Source organism: Gouania willdenowi, chromosome 16 (assembly GCF_900634775.1).
Source record: "Gouania willdenowi chromosome 16, fGouWil2.1, whole genome shotgun sequence".
Classification (NCBI taxonomy): domain Eukaryota; kingdom Metazoa; phylum Chordata; class Actinopteri; order Blenniiformes; family Gobiesocidae; genus Gouania; species Gouania willdenowi.
This window is the reverse complement of record NC_041059.1, coordinates 35,330,716-35,347,518: the sequence shown is the minus strand read 5'-3', so window position 1 is coordinate 35,347,518 and position 16,803 is coordinate 35,330,716. Positions and strand designations below refer to the sequence as shown.

General features: G+C 40.2%; 1 protein-coding gene across 1 annotated transcript in view; it reads right to left on the bottom strand.

Moving 5' to 3' along the window:
• enpp2 (ectonucleotide pyrophosphatase/phosphodiesterase 2) overlaps positions 1-16,803 on the bottom strand; it is a 55,507-nt gene that overhangs the window by 19,260 nt on the left and 19,444 nt on the right. The window contains exons 9-16 of the mRNA XM_028470724.1: positions 14,718-14,837; positions 14,060-14,115; positions 12,486-12,551; positions 11,821-11,893; positions 11,616-11,724; positions 8,159-8,284; positions 6,469-6,500; positions 6,225-6,352 (exon numbers count right to left, since the gene is read on the bottom strand). Of these exons, the coding sequence (XP_028326525.1) occupies positions 6,225-6,352; positions 6,469-6,500; positions 8,159-8,284; positions 11,616-11,724; positions 11,821-11,893; positions 12,486-12,551; positions 14,060-14,115; positions 14,718-14,837 (710 nt within the window). The remainder of the gene's footprint in view (positions 1-6,224; positions 6,353-6,468; positions 6,501-8,158; positions 8,285-11,615; positions 11,725-11,820; positions 11,894-12,485; positions 12,552-14,059; positions 14,116-14,717; positions 14,838-16,803) is intronic.

Genomic DNA, 16,803 nt, shown 5'->3' with positions numbered 1-16,803 from the left:
GACCAGTTTCCAAAATGTGCTTCAAAGTGATGTTTCAGAGCAAACTGGATGCGGGTCGGCCCAATCACAGACTCTGGTTGAGATTATTAAATTAGGAGTTTTTCAATGAACAAAAAGCTAAGAAATCATTTTCACAATAAAGAAAATCCAGTCCATGAGGGTCGTATTTAAACAGTAAATCACCTTTAATGCTTTTGAACGAGGATTCAATTGCAACATCTTTTCATTATAAACTGTCCAGTTTTCACATTAAGTAAACATCTTTCAGTGGATTACTGACATTATTTAGTAATAGATCGGTGCAATGGTATCGCTGTTTTATTCAATATTCCTCCTTGTCAATAGGTGGCTGTGAATCTTTCAATAGGAATGCAATGTAGTGGTTTACTAAGTGTTTGGGTTATGTGGTTTACTGAAGGTAGCAGAGCGCTGCTTTAGTGGAATTTGGCTCTTTAGCCCAAAACAAGTTCTCCTTTAAGCATCTGGAGCCAAAGACTGCTTATTGAAAGAAGCCATTCTTCAGGAATCATTCATACACTTCTTGCAGTTATACAACTTTAACAGACATGCATGAAGGGGTGTGTGTCAGCCACGTGACACTACAAGCATCGCAAAATGTCACCGTGACAAAGATCTAGTGGCTCTGTGGGCTGAAGATGAACCCGTCTGAGTCTCTCTCACACACACACACACACACACACACAGGCACGCACAAACACACACGGTGAAACTGTGCTGGGTTGTTTCTTATTTACAGCTCTGATGACCTCTCGCTGCTTTGCATTAAACAAGTGTCAGATTCATTGTTTTGGGGGATGTTTGCACACCTTCTACACCTCCATACGACATGACCAACGTGTGAAACATTCGTATCTGACCAATCCCAGTGTACAAATGATCAGGTGTTGAAAAATGCAGCGGCTGAATTTGATCATCACTGACATGTTACGTCCTCCTGTTTCGGGGCCCCGCCCACTGAGGTCAAAGAAGAAAAGAACCTTTTCCAAAATGAAAATTGCCATTTTCAAATGTGAGGTGAAGCAAAACAAAGAAGTGCTTTTTGAATGTGTGAAAACTGGAATTAAAGAAGCTAATTTTAACGCTCTGTGGAAGAGGATTAGCTACTGAGTAGGTGACGTCTGCCCCCCTGTGTGCACTGAGAACAACTTCACAACAGATCCTGGAGACACACATGGATATGGCCAGGGCTTTAAATGAACACCCCCAACCCGCCAATTGCAGGTAGAAATTAACTTTGGTGGGTAACATTGTAGCGTTACTAGCCCTTTTGGCTGATGAAGAACAAAACAAATTCCACTACATCTGTTTGAATCGATCGGCTGCAGAAACGATGCGACAAGTCATTGTTGCCATATTGGGCTGTTTTCCGGCAAGAAATTTGCTACGTGCTTGCGTTAGCGTGATTGTTATGGTTACGTGATTACATTGTACGTCCTCACGTCACGCCGTTACGCCGTCACATGACAGAGCGAGCCCAATCACGGTAAAATAAACACAGCTGTGGTTGGCTACCGGAAGTAGCGAGAGGGTCAAGCTTGGGAAATGTTTGCTGCAGGTATGTTATATCATTGTTCGTTTCATTTAACAATAAACGTCCTGAAACTAAATGCAATAAATGTTGAACTGTAGGAGCCGACTATCAGAGCATCTGAAACGGAGCTGTGTACCGATTAAACAAGGAAATTGGTGAGTTACGCTAATGTTATTCATTTGAATGGGTTAGCTTAGCCTAGCCGCTACCACTCATATCTACCACTACCTGTTGATTGTTTGGTGCTGTTAATAGCGTCTTGTATGCCCAGTTTCTCTGAGTATGATCTGCTGAATGAAACATCAGCATTGTAACTTAATTTTATGACTGTATATTATCTTTTTGGTAATAATGAATGCAATTTAAGCATTTTAAAGATATTGTATTGGTATCCAATGCACTTTAGCGCAGTCCAGTTAATCACTGGACTTCCATGCACTTTATATATTATGTATATATTATGAACGGATTATTCTGTACAATATTGGATTTCTGAAATTGAAATCCTGTTAATTGTAATGCAGCTTGTGTAATTGAGCAACTGGTAATTCTGAATGGTTTTGATAATGTGTGCACACCAGATATTTAATTGGACCAGTTTTTCATACAGGCCAGGTTGATGGTGAGCTAGAACCTGAAGACTGTGCCGTTAAACTGTGGTTGTGCCCTGCTATTACAGGCAAAACTTCAACTCTTTTTTTGGGCATTTATGGAACATATGTGCACTGCAAAATTATTTAGTGTCCAATGACACATACTGTGTTACTCTATGAATGGCCATTTGTATTCTTATTATGTCTATTGTTGTTAATGATTAATGTTGGTTGTTTCCACTATGATAATATATGCTATCACTAAAATCTAAACAGTGTTCAGTGTCTCATCCTCCACTCCAAAAGTCAAACCTAGTGTTCTGAGTCTAAAGCAAATCATAACTGTATCGCTATCTGTACCTAAACTGTACTTTAAATAGGATAGCGTACATGCTATTTGGTATCGGAGAAGACAAACAAAACGGCGCAAAACAAACAATAAGAGCTGAAATTAAGTTGTAAAATTAGTTAGGAAAAAACTAACAATTGTGGAGATATTTATCAGGTGTTGAAAAACCTGAACTACAAAAAAGGGAAGCTGCTGCTGACACAGGGGATGTTGATGAAAGAGGATCTGAAAAGAAATTGAGGAGTTTTAATTCTAAATGGATGTCGGTCGTGTGTGGCTGGTATTCGACCATTTGTTCACCTTTAAAATGTGCACTATACAATTTTTTCAAACAGTGTTCCAGAGATCCAATTTTCAACTGAGTTAAGTTTGTTTATTAAGTTATGAGAATATATTTTATAAAAGGTTCACTTCTCCAACATACCCAAAGTTCCATATTGCACCTTGTAGGCATTGTTACAACATTGTTTTTAAATTAAACGTTTATATTTTTAGCATTTTTATGTATTTCTGCAATCAACTAAAATAAAAGCTATTTTTAAAAAAAATATGAATGCTTAAATCTATTCTGTGGCTCATAATGTAGTTTATTTTTGCTGGAAAAAAAATTTAGCTGGTGGGAAATCTGGTTGGCTGGTAACTTTCACAATCTACTAGCCATGATGGCTGGTGATCTAGAAAGTTAATTTAAAGCCCAGGATGTGACGTTTATATCAACCTCAGTCCACACACTTTAGGCAATAAATATCACATAAAAAAAAATCAACAATCAAAACACCTTAAAAATGTTGTTCCTTATGTGAGTTTATTATGCCTTCAGCCAATTTCACCTGTAATTCATTACATTACTGATTATTGCAGCACAGTTGTGAAAGTTTAAGGAACTATTTACATTTCAAAGCATGAATGAGGTCCCGTTTCCTCCGGACAGCCCCCGAGTGATGATGTGCTGTCAGAGGAAAGCAGCGTGTGTGTGTGTGTGTGTGTGTGTGTGTGTGTGCATGCGTGCGCGCACTTCTGCTCAGGCAATAGCAGAATTTAGCAGCAGTGTTATACAGCACACATGAAAGGAAAACCAAAACGTTGTATCAATAATAACGTGGGCTTTTTGGAATTTCATTTTATTCTGTTTAATTTGCTTTAATAATCTGTTTTGATCTGTTCTGAATATGTTTGCCTATGCTTAAATGACATCTGAGGCTTGTTTATTACTTTATTTTCAGTCTCAGACAGATTTTGCTGCTGCAGCACAAATGCACTTAGGTTTGCGTAGACAAGGTCAGGTGACCTGAGATCTGATCGTAGCTTACGCTCACATCACAATTGATAAATACTGAAGCTTGTGTGCATATGGGTTGATAAATGAGGGGTATTATGTCTAGGCTGAGCAACCATCCTCCATTTGAAGGACATTTCAACTCTTTCCATCACGTCCAGGTCTCATCACTGGGAAAACTTGAATCATTTATTCATGGACACGTTCCTTGTGTGACGGATTGGGGGTCGTATCAGGGTGTTCCCAAGCTGGGATGTACACCAGCAGATCTGTTTGTGCTCTACTGCAGTGGTTCCATAACGGTGTGCAGCGTGAGGCAAGTCCAGGTGTGCCGTGGGATTTTGGGACAACAACCATACATCATTATTTTGTGCCCTATAAATGAAACACCGTTGCCGTGAGGAAAAGGAATGTTTTTTTTATGGGGAATTGTTTCCGGGGAGCGTTTATTAGGTGCACCGCACGCTCCACTCCAGTCCTGGCCGCTTCAAACAGCTCCTTAACAACCCAAAACCCTGTGTCTAAACTGCCAAAAAACTACGCAAATCATCACTGACTCCTAAATACAGAGCCATGTTTTTGGTGCAGCGCTGCTCCATGAGAACATGAGCAGTTTCACTTGCTCTGAGTCAGAACGTGTTAACATCTCATCTGTGCTGCACAACAACTGTGGATAAAGTTGTTTGTTGCTGTGGACGAGACCATCCATTTGTTGTTGTTTAATTATTACGGTCTGGAATGATGTCATCAGGAGCATTTCAATTAGTGAATTTAAATTAAGTTGATCAAAACTCATACATCTTTAAATGACAAATAAATAATTAAAGAGGAGTCAAAATAATCCATGTCATTACAACTTATATCTCCTGTTGTATGATGTGTATTAATCTTTCATTTATATTTTGTAGTAACGCTTATTGAAATATAACAGCTTAATGACTGCACCGACATGTCACACCTAATGAAAGCTTTGTCAAAAGGGAACAGCAGGAGGAAACAGATGCGGCTACAGTTACAGGAGAAACGTTGATATTTTGTAACACCTATTGCAAAAACCTTGTTCGTTTGCCTGTTTGAAATGCAACACCCTGGAAACATCTGTAAACCGTACTTGAACTTTTGGTTGAACCTTATTTGAACTTTTTGTGAAATTATTAATCACGTGTTTCACTGTACTTAGGTGGTCGGGGCATGTATCATGACGTATTAATCCTGCCAAGCTTCAGACTATCTATATCACTGATTATTGTGTTCGGGGTGGCTCTCTTACTTGGACATTCTAGTTGTTCATGAACCATATCTCTCTTTTCTCAATCGGCTGATAGATTATGGATTTTTGATACTTTGATAATTTTTGTTCATCTTGATACGCTTTGTTAAACCTTTAATAAATTTCTTTTTAACACTAAGAAGCTTTTTGTTTTTTGATAAAAACCTCCTATCTGCATCCAAACACCTGAGACGACATCTGGTTTTGAAGACACACGTTGAGGCCTCTGGTAAGTGAGTCCGCCCTTGGCACTCCACTCATGGGGATGCTATGGGGGGGTAACTTCATGTTCATGTTGAAAAAAAGAATTGTTTCCAGCCTTGACCTATATAGGAATTTACTTCCAAGAGGAGGGAGTACTTTTAAGTCCTTTTCTTTATTAGATAACAATAATAGAGGATAGGCAGCCAGCTTCGGTGACCAGGTAGAGGGGGAATTCTTGTATGAGTTCGACAGTTCGAGATCCCCTACCGTTATAAAGTCCCGCGAGCTAAAGACATCTACCTTTTGATTGTATCTTACTTTCTTTTTGACATACATATTTCTTAAATTTTTGTTTTTTTTATTATTAGTATTTATTTTGTTTTCTCACAGGAGTTAAATGAGTATTTCTAAAAAATAAATAAAAAAACAGAAATAAAAAAATAAATAAAATGGATTTTATAGGGCCCTAATTATTGCAATATACAACTACACAAAAATATGTTTAATGTACTACTATGTATGCACTCATTTCATAATACATAGACAAACTCTATACCTATTTTTTTAAATATATTTCTTTAATATATATTTTATGAGTAATATAGTTTTCTTTGTCACATTTTATTTGGCTTTCGTAAAAAATTAGACACATTTACAAATATTGTACATGATATGAATGATAACATGCGTTATAAAGGCTATTTTGCTCAAAAGTTATGCCTTCAGATTTTTACTTGTCCTTTGGTGTACCTTGGGCACAAAAAGTTTGGGAACCACTGCTCTACTGTACTCGACTGTTTGAAAGAATTGGCCATTGAGGTTCACAGTTGAATAAAAGTCACAGAGTTGCTTTTAAATGAGCCTATAAGCATTATTCAGCTAACTATTGACATTTCATTTTTGCTGGAAAGGAAAACATGATCGAGCAAGAATTGAAAGTAGAAAGCCAGACATTGGTGAAGTTTGTTTTGGTTCTGTACCTGGCAACGTGCCACTTCCTGTCCACAAGGAGGTGAATGTCCTCAATGCGTCGGTTGTTGGCGTAGTGGAGTCTTTTTGGCAGGTTCTGCTTCAAGTAGGGCTTAAAGTGCTGCTCGGCTCTCTTACACTGAAAAACACATTCACTCATTAGAATGTTCATGTTAACCAAGGAGAGAGGCAGAGACAGCTGCACACTGTGTTATTTTATATATTTATAATGTGTATCCTGTCAGTCTTACTTACAGTTAGATTTGCAACAACAGCCTTCGGTTCATCTGAAAAACAAATTATTGATTCAGTGACTATATTCAGGTGCAAACAGAAAAATTTTAAACGTTTCAAACATGTGAACCCCACATTATTGAACGTACGGTCTGAGAACAAAACATAGGCGTAGAATTGCGTATGAACCAGTCCATACCAATCTCAATCTATGGGTGAATTGTCCCCAACAATATTAGGGTTGAAGGGGAAAAAGGTTCTTACATTGACATGTAATCTGTACCAGGTTACATTTTGAAAGTAACCTTCCCAACACTGACAACACTATAATATAATTCAAATAAATTAGTTTTTACACAAAACATAAAATGCGTAATTATCAACTTTATAAATGTGATGTTGCCTGCCTGCTTAAGAGCAAAGCAGTAGATGTTAGGCTATTTGGATTGAAGGTGTGATAGCGGTGTATATTGGGATTTATGTACAAAAAAAAAGAAAACCAACTAAGGCACTCTGTGGTAGATCTGTGAAATTTTAAAGTAAAGTAAGTAAAATTCAGACATCGTTATTACACAGCCTCCTCGTCTATTATTGTATTAGTGTCAAAATACCGCTGAATAATAACAGATAGAATTTTGCTCCCCCTGGTGGTGCCACGTGGTGGTGGGGGGAGAGTGGGCTATGTCCACACCAATTTAAAAATCAAACCTACACCCTTAGAACTAAACCACCAATATATATATTCATTAGTTTGGCTTTATATCATCACAAATGATATGGTACTGTATGGAATTAAAATGCATAAATACAGTATATGTGTATCTGTAGCTGAAATGTAAAATGTTGCTTGGAGATTAGTAAGGGTATAAGAAAAAATCAATTCAGTGATATATTGCAATATTTCACCACACGGTTATTGAATTGATACAAAAAATGTCTAAATCCATATTTTTAATAATGGATTTTAATGAAAACACCTTTTAAATGATCTAACATATGCATGGCACGTAAACGCCCAGTCACTAGGTGTCAGTGAACCATATCAGACCATGTTAAACTATCTCATCCCTCAGTGCATTTTAGTTTGGAAGTTGATTGTACTTTATTTTCATAAAACATACTGGGCACTTTTATAGATTTATGTGGTCACTTTTTTTATTTATTTAAAGACTTTAAGGACTTAACAGAATCGGAATCTTTCAAAAAGTTAAAGTTTTTTGAAAAGTGTAATTTGACAGTTTGATAAACATACCACTTGTTTTTGAAATTTGTACTTGAATTACAGTTTAAAAAAAAATTAAATAAATAGTATTTCATACCATTTTGTACTTGTAAAGGTGAAATTTGTAATTATTGATATCGCAGTATATCATGATGTATATCGTATTGTTTAATATCGGGATTTATCGTATCATGACATGCAAACCAAGAATCATATCTTATCGCCAGATTCATGGCAATGCACAACCCTAGAAGTCAGATTTGGAGGTTAGTTAATTCTATAATATTCAACGTCACTTTTATTTCCACTCTTCAGATCCAAAGATGTGCAGAGTGAAATGTAGTGTTCCATTTTGGTTCCATGGTTTAATTTAAAGCTCGTATCAGTGAGATTGAGTAGGACAGTAGAAGCAGTGATGGATTTTTGAGACACGCTGATGAAAAGGATGAAGAGGAGAGGACAGAGTCTCTCAGCTCTTTAGTTCCTTACACTTAGGATTGTTGGGGTGTCTGGAGCGTATTCTGCCCAGTGACCCGGGGATGAGGATGATGTCATCAACACTGCTCAGATAGTTACTGAGGAATTCAGTGCGATCACAGTGGGCTTCCTCCATACCTGCAAACACACAGAGGAAGTTAGAAAACATGAGATCCAGGCCTGTCCAAACAGAAAGTTATATTACAAAATCCCGAACACAGAAAATACCAAACAAGGCCAGGAATATCACTTTTAATATATATAGATTAGAAAAACACCCTGTTTCTAAAGATTTGTGTTGCTTTTATATTCTGTTCTACGTGACAATGTCTAAGTTTGTCTTTGCAAATTATACATCATTAAACCTAATACAGTATATTTACAGTATCCAGTTTTGTAGTTTTAACTTAGCTTCACTTCAACCGTATTATGAAAAATTCACTTCATAATGGTTTTCCTACAGTGATATACATTCCTTTAACTTCATTCAGAGGGACAAAGTTGAAAAAGTTCTGTTTGTTATTCCAGATTTTGTAAAAAGTCAGCTCCAAAAGGGCGAGTTGGATTTTCCCCCAAATAATACGTCATAAGGTGTAAACTCCTCCTACTCACAATCCTGGCTCCTCCTACCCAATAAGAACGTGAGCTCCTGCCTCTCAAACTACCTCACAGGTACTTTATTGTCATATATGTAAAGCTACATACACGAAATGTGTTCTCTGCATTTAACCCCTGCCTGAGGAGCAGTGGGTGTAGCACCCAGGGAGCAGACAGGGTTATTATAAGGGACTGATCAACATCCCACAATGATGGACTAGGGAGATTTGAACCAGTGAACCGATTACAATCCTACTCCCTTAACTACTTGTCCCTTTATCTACAGATAATATATTTACGTTCAGTATATACAGTCCCCTCCAAAAGTAATTGGAACGGCAAGACAGTTCCTTAGTATTTGTTGTATACTGAAGACATTTGGGTTTCAGATTAAAACATGAATATGAGACAAACATTCAGAATTCCAGCTTTTATTTCACGGTATTTACATCTGGATGTGTTAAACAACTCAGGACAGAGCACCTTTTGTTTGAACCCACCCACTTTTCAAGTGAACAAAAGTATTGGACCATGTGATGGGTGATGGCTGTTTCTAGTTGCTAAGGTGTTGCCTTTTAGATTGATTGCTTAAACATTAAATAGTTCTTGTTTTTGGCTTTGGGTTTCACCTGTGAAAACTGCATTTGCTATTAAGCAAAATGAAGACCAGAGAGCTGTCTATGGGAGAAGAGCAAACTATTCTGACGCTGAGAGAAGAGGGAAACTCGATCAGAGCTATTACACAAACATTAGGTATAGCCAATACAACAATTTGGAATGTCCTGAAAAAGAAAGAAATTACTGGTGTACTGAGCAACAGACATCGAACAGGTAGGCCAAGGGTATCAACAGCAGTTGATGACAGAAACACTGTGAGAGCTGTGAAGAAACACCCAAAGACAAAAGTTACTGACATCACTGCAACCTTCACAGGGCAGGGGTGAAGGTATCACAATCCAATGTTTGAAGAAGACTTCAAGAGAAGAAATATAGAGGCCATACCACAAGATGCCAACCACTCATTAGCAAAAAGAATCGGAAGGTCAGATTGGATTCTGTAAATACATACAGAAATGAGCCACAAAAGTTTTGGAACAAAGTTTTATGGACTGATGAGACCAAGATGAACCTCTACCAAACTGATGGAAAGGCCAAAGTATGGAGAAAGAAAGGATCTGCTTATGATCCAAAACACACAAGCTCATCTGTGAAGCATAGTGGAGGTAATGTCATGGCTTGGCTTGCATGGCTGCATCTGGAACGGGCTCACTAGTCTTTATTGATGATGTAACACATGATGGTCGCAGCAGAATGAATTCTGAAGTCTACAAAACCATTTTGCTGGTAATTTACAGAAAAATGCATCCAAACTAATCTGGAGAAGCTTCATCATGCAACTAGACAATGACCCAAAACACACTGCCAACACAACAAAGGACTTCATCAGGGGGAAAAGTGGAATGACTCAGATTGACCAAGTCAATCACCGGGACTTAACCCAATAGAGCATTTTACCTTCTGAAGAGGAGACTGGAGGGAGAAACCCACAGAAACAAACAAGAACTGAAAGAGGCTGCAGTAAAGGCCTGGAAAAGCATTTAAAATGAAGAATGCAACAATGAAGTCAATGGGTCGCAGGCTTGATGCAGTTATTGCAAGTAAGGGTTATGCCACCAAATATTAAATGTTATTCACTTTAAGTTAATTTAATAATGTCTGGTCCAATAATTTTGCTCAATTGAAAAGTGGGTGGGTTCAAACAAAAGGTGCTCTGTCCTGAGTTGTTTAACACATCCAGATGTAAATACCATGAAATAAAAACTGAAAATCTGAACTTTTCTCTCATATTCATGTTTTAATCTGAAACCCAAATGTCTTCAGTATACAACAAAAACAAAGGACTTGACCATGCCGTCCCAATACTTTTGGAGGGGACTGTAGATATATAGATCGTACGAAGCGCAGTGTGATTGCTCACAATCAGTTCCATTTTTAGTAGCCGTTATATCACCTTGGACATGATCTGACGTGTTTGTGACCCAATACGTCTCAGCGGTTGAACAAAACAAATCATTATCACCTTAAATTGACTATTCCTGTTGTTAGAAGTGGTGAAGATGACAGTTACGTAGCGGCTCTGATGAGTGTGTGAAACAGCTGACTGACTTCGCTGCTGATGTGATAAACACACACTCTGAAGCAGTGTTTGTGGGACTCACAATCACAATAGCCGCTTAAATAGCAATAAGTTTTACTGTAATGTGCAATTCTTTGGCTCAAAACAATAACAAGAGTGTGTGGATAGCAAAAGAAAATCACTATGTTGATGAGCTGTGGTGTGGAGTGCGTCTACAGACACGCCCACTCATGCAATGCATGAAGGCCCCAAAACAGCCTGTTTTTAAGAGTCATGAAAGTGACTTTTCAGAGGGCTGAAACTCCACAAAACAGGCTAGTTTGGAAAAATGAACCTCAAATACTATGTTGGGGTTCTTTGAAAAAATGGAGATGGGTGAAAAATAGCACAATACTGGACCTGGATCAAATCATTTGTAGATTTTAGCTTTAGATTATTTGTGTGTGTGTGTGTGTGTGTGTGTGTGTGTGTGTGTGTGTGTGTGTGTGTGTGTGTGTGTGTGTGTGTGTGCGTGCGTGTGTCTGGCTACGGCTTCAGTTTGTACCGCAGAGTGGAAGGGAGATAGGAACTAATCACCTGATTGCGATAGCTTCACTCATGCCACACCTGCCACTACACCTAACTACTTTAATTAGGTAAGTTTAGTGAAAGTTAGGCAAGCAGGTGCGTGTGCGTTACACTGGTGCGCTTGAATTTAAAAGCAATCCACCCCCCATAGTGTGTGTGTGGGTGTACCATGATCTCCCACTAGGATGATGTTAACACAGCGGTGCAGCTTCATCTGCTTCAGTCCGTCCATCAGTTGACCAACAATCCTGTCAATCACCCTCAAAGGGACGTTCAGCTGGAAAACACAAAAATCTGTCACACAATGTGACACACACCATTGTGTTTTCATGCGTGTCTCCCCTTTACAAGCAGTACAAACACAAGTACTCACTTCTACACTCATGGGTCCCATCTTGTGTCCATAAGAGTCTGGCAGCTCAGAGTGCATGGCGTACACATAGGGCCTACCATAAGAAGTCATAGTGTTAGATATCATATATTGTACATTTGAACCAAACACGGTTTGCACACATCAGTATTAAAGCTGCAGTAAGTAGAATCCATGAGAATGGTATGGAAACAACTACGGTCCCCCCTTCCTTCCCTGTTTACAGCATGACTTATTTCCTGTTTCCCTGTCGTTCACCGACATCGTTGTGTTATTCCGTCTGTTATCACTCCCCCTCTTAGACTCTCCTTTTTTTGAGTGCTTTGCTGTGTAAACCGGGCATTGTGCTTTGTGTAGCCATGGGGACTTTTCATGCTGGAACATCCACCACTGCACCTTCACTACTCATAGGACGTGAACACACTTTGACGTTTGTCAATCACCCAATAGTAATGCCCCAAACAGCTCCTGGAGCACTTTGTTTGTAAATATGATGACAGGTTAGTTTGGATGTTTGACCAAAGGATGCAAAAAAAGGTACATGCTGCAGCTTTAAAACTGATTACAATAAAAGGATGAATCTCTTTGTGCTGCTACCAAAAATGTGATGTTGGTGTCAAATTACCACATTTAAAAAACAAAAACAACAACAAAGAAGAAGCGATTACCTTTCTTTTTCTGGGAGGTGGAGCCACTGCAGCATAGTCAGAACTCTCCTCTCTAAAGAAATGGCACTGAAAGGAACATCAATAATTCAAAACAGAAAAACATATAAAACAGCAACTTTACAGTGTTGTACTAACTAATGCTCATTGTGCACTCCACAGCACTAATAAACCATTCCGATATTTCACTTTAAATCACTCCATGGGCTCTGATGGAGCTCCCTACAGCCAAAGGCCACCAAGCAAGCTGCCAGCTGTCAACCATCAGGCCCAGCGCTGAGGCTCCCAGTAGGTACTGGTGCATCAGGAGGTTCTCCACATTTCCTTTCCCATCTCAACTCCTCCACCAGCTCCTGTTGCATTTTTAAGTCTTTTTCCCTTTGGAGCCACTTTTCCATTTTTCTGCTTGTGGTGAGCACGTGGACCTCCCACAATGCTTTAACCATTCCTGTTTGCTGGTTTCCATTACCATAGGCTATCCCACTGTGGTGCTGTATCACCAAACTGGGAATTATATTGTATAAAAAGGCTTTTTTTTATCACTGCTGACCCCTCATGCTCATACCCCCTGCCCTACACCCCTCTGACAGTGCCAAGTGCAAGGAAAGCAGCTCCGACCACACTTTGGCCCCTGTGGTTCAACAAAGAGCCACATGTGTGACCGAGCTTCTCAGAGGAATCCTGCAGAGTGTAAACAGGCCCATTTGCACAAATTGCTGTAAAAACAGCACAGCAGCGTGGCTCTGCTGAGATGAACCTATAGTTCCATAAAAGCCTCCTCTGTGCTGATAAATGTGGGCTCCTCTCTGTCTCACGGACGCTGCAAAGCAGGAACATGTTCAGACGACGTGATCTGCATCAAACAATTATCTACACGTTCACTGGGCCACTATTTATTTGAACTCTGGAGGGATTTCACTCAGAGCTGCAAGAAGGAACAAACCCATGGTCATTCCTTTAGACCCAAAGCCATTTGCAAGGTCCCAGTTTGTCTGTATAGAATGTGCATGTTCTCCCTGAGGGTTTTCTCCTGGTACTTTGGTTTCTCTCTGTGTGTAAGCAGTGGGAGTAGTGGGCCTTTGGGCCGACTGCTGTGTTGTTTTCAAGTCACAATTCAAACACTAATTCAATTCAATGGTACTCTGTTGTACTTACAGTGGCCAATGAGCTGCTTTGTGGGTGGTTCTTCCCAAAGCTCACATTGGCGACGGGACAGACTGATGGAAGCGAGGCTGCCAAAGTGCGCCATCGGCCCCTCCGACCACCACCAACACTCACTCACACGCTACATTCATACTAGGCAATGCAGGTGAAGTGCTTCTTCTTCCTCGGGCCACCTGCACGTGGGCTTAGTCTACTAAACTTAGCTAATGAATAAACCACATTGAAATAATACTACCATACTATTGTCATCTGTCATTAGAGCTGTTCCATTAAAAGATCCAGAAGAAAGTAAAGAAAAACCCTACAGAACAATATTATGCACAACATGAGTAATTCTAGCATGTCCACCTTCCAACTCGGTTTTAGTTCTTTAGTAAATTGGTCAGCAGTCAGCAGTAGGTGTATGGACTTACACAGGCCAGAAGAAGGTGGCAGCCTTCAGTCCCTGTTTGACGGCTGTAATCCAGATCTAGAGAAAAGAGTGCAGTCTTAATGTGATGTCATGTATTTCAGGGTAAAAACAAGGTATGTTAGCGTGAATGCTAACAGTAACAGGGTGAGAAACCAGATCAGAAGAAGCTGTGATGAAGCTCTGACTGTGTTTCATACACCGCAGCAGCAGCTAGAAGACATGTTGATGTATGTCTGATCCTTCCGTTGGCTCTCCTGTACAATGCTGCTTGTACACATTTCATTTTAAAACATTTATTTTCTCTGTCTAGCTGCACTTACTGTATATGACAGAGGTAAACACAGTCTATTTCTTTTCTGGATAAAGGACATCTTTGTGTAAAACTGCTTGTGGTCTGCCATTAATATCTTTGTACCAAAACAAAATGCTCTGTTAAAAAATTTTTTTATTTTATTATGTAGCTATTCTACATTATAGAAATTAAAAATTAATTAACAAACATTTTTAATTTGAGGTTTGTCTGAGCGATACGATCATGACCTAGCTCAATAATAAAACTCACCATGCCAACGTTGATCTCATTATTTGGTAGAACATGTTTTAATATTTCTATAATTGAACTCAGAATAAGTATGGTTGTCTTTTGAAGCAGAACCTACCGGTTGGCCTCCCCACCAGCGATGGTTGAGTTTCTCTCGGCTTCTCAAGTTAAAGGTTGCATCAAACACTGGGTCGTACATGGAGTTTCCAACGATGCCATGGGACTCCGGGTAGAGACCCTGAAACATAAAACATCACTGCCCATCAATCCATGTTCCACACCTAATCTATACATTCACAATTTAAAATGAAATGAGGCCGGGGTATGCGGCTCTACCACCTCAGGTCTGCGCGTGCCGCATACTGGTGTAGCGGTCTGGCTGGGCCCTTGGGGGGGGCCTGACTTTAGCATTAACTAAGGTGCATCCCTTAGTTAATGGCGTGAAAAAAAAAAAAAAAAATGGTGACCTGGGGTGCTCTGGGGGGCTCTGTCGGTGCGCCTGGGGGTCGGCAGGGTGGCATGCAGCGTCTCCTTGTTGCCCTGGGCGGCCGGTGCTGCTTCTATTCCGGGTCCTTCTGGCCTGAGGTCCGGTCCGGTCCTTGCTGGCTCTGGGCCTGCCGGCGGGTGCCGGGTGGATGTTGGTGGGAGGCTTTGGGGTTGAAGGTTGGGGTCTGTGGCGGTGTGCGCTGGGTCATCCGCTCCTTGGTGGCTCCCTCTCGGCTTGGGGTCTTAGGGGTGTCTGGGGGGATGCTCGGCCGTGGAGGGGTTGCCTGGGCCCACTGGCCCCCGCTCTTTCTGCTAGCCTGGCTGCATCTTCGGGTCCGGGACAGAGCTTGGGCTTGCAGTGGCGGTTCTTGCACATACATTGGTCTATGACGCACTGGCATGTCTTGGACCAGGGGTGCCCAATTCTGGTCCTCAAGAGCCCCTTTCCAGCATGTTTTAGATGTTTCCCTCTTCCAACACACCTGATTCAAATGATTAACTCACCATCAAGCTCTGCAGAAGCCTGATAACGATCCTGGTCATTTCACTTGGACTGTGGGGAAAAACTCGTAGTGGGCTTAACTTTAGACATGATGATCTCAAATACCTGTTTTAGGTATTACTGCGTGTGTGTGGAGCAAAAATCTCCCCGACATGGTGCCTGTTCGACCTGAATCTTTGTGAACAGCTTCCAAATACCCTGTGTTTGTGCATCTGTCATTTTGGAGTAATTTGATCATTTCAAAATGTTTATTTCAATTTTATTTCACTTCTGGACGGCACAGAAGTGAAACCTATTCAGCTTTTGACCTCAGAGTGTGAGGGGGCGCTAGCGCACCATCTATATCTATTTCACTACACCGCTCACTTCCGGGGTGTGCCAGAGCTCCTGTGGACTTCTCTTTCAAGGAAAAAACCTTTTTTACTGTTCCTTATTTGCTGATGACGTTCCAAAATGTTTATTTTCATGTTTGTTTGACCGTTCGCTATTTAGACCGGACAGACCTCACCCGGAAGTTATTGACGGCAATGGCTGCTGTGTTGAAAGCTACACATTCCATGTGTATCGATAGTGCACTTCACTATCAATCACCGTCTACATGACATGCGTGCAGGCGTGTACACGTGTGTAAGTGTGTGAGTTTATAGCGGACCACCATTTAGTCCGGTTACAGTCTGTGTCACGACATCCACCATAGGGTGGTAAAGCAATGCAAGGCAAATGTATTTGTATAGCACATTTCATACACAAGGCAACTCAATGTGCTTTACATGACAAAACATTCAATTGTTTAAAATTAATAGGAACATTTAAAATCATCAGTAAAATCAATTCAAATCATCAACAAACACATGACATCAACAACATGACCAAAAATCTCTCTCTCAATCATATGCAGTAGAGAAAAAAAGTGCCTTTAACTTTGATTTAAAAATGTTCACATGTGATGCTGACTTCAGCTCTGCTGGCAGTTTGTTCCACTTCTTTGCAGCATAACAACTAAAAGCAGCATCACCATGTTTACTGTGAGCTCTGGGCTCCACTATCTGACCTGTGTCCATAGATCTGAGAGACCTGCTGGGTTCATACCTGACTAACATGTCACTGATGTATTCTGGACCAAACCCATTCACAGATTTATACACCAGCAGCAGAACTTTAAAGTCTATTCTGAGGCTGACTGGGAGCCAGTGTAAAGACTTTAAAACTGGACTAA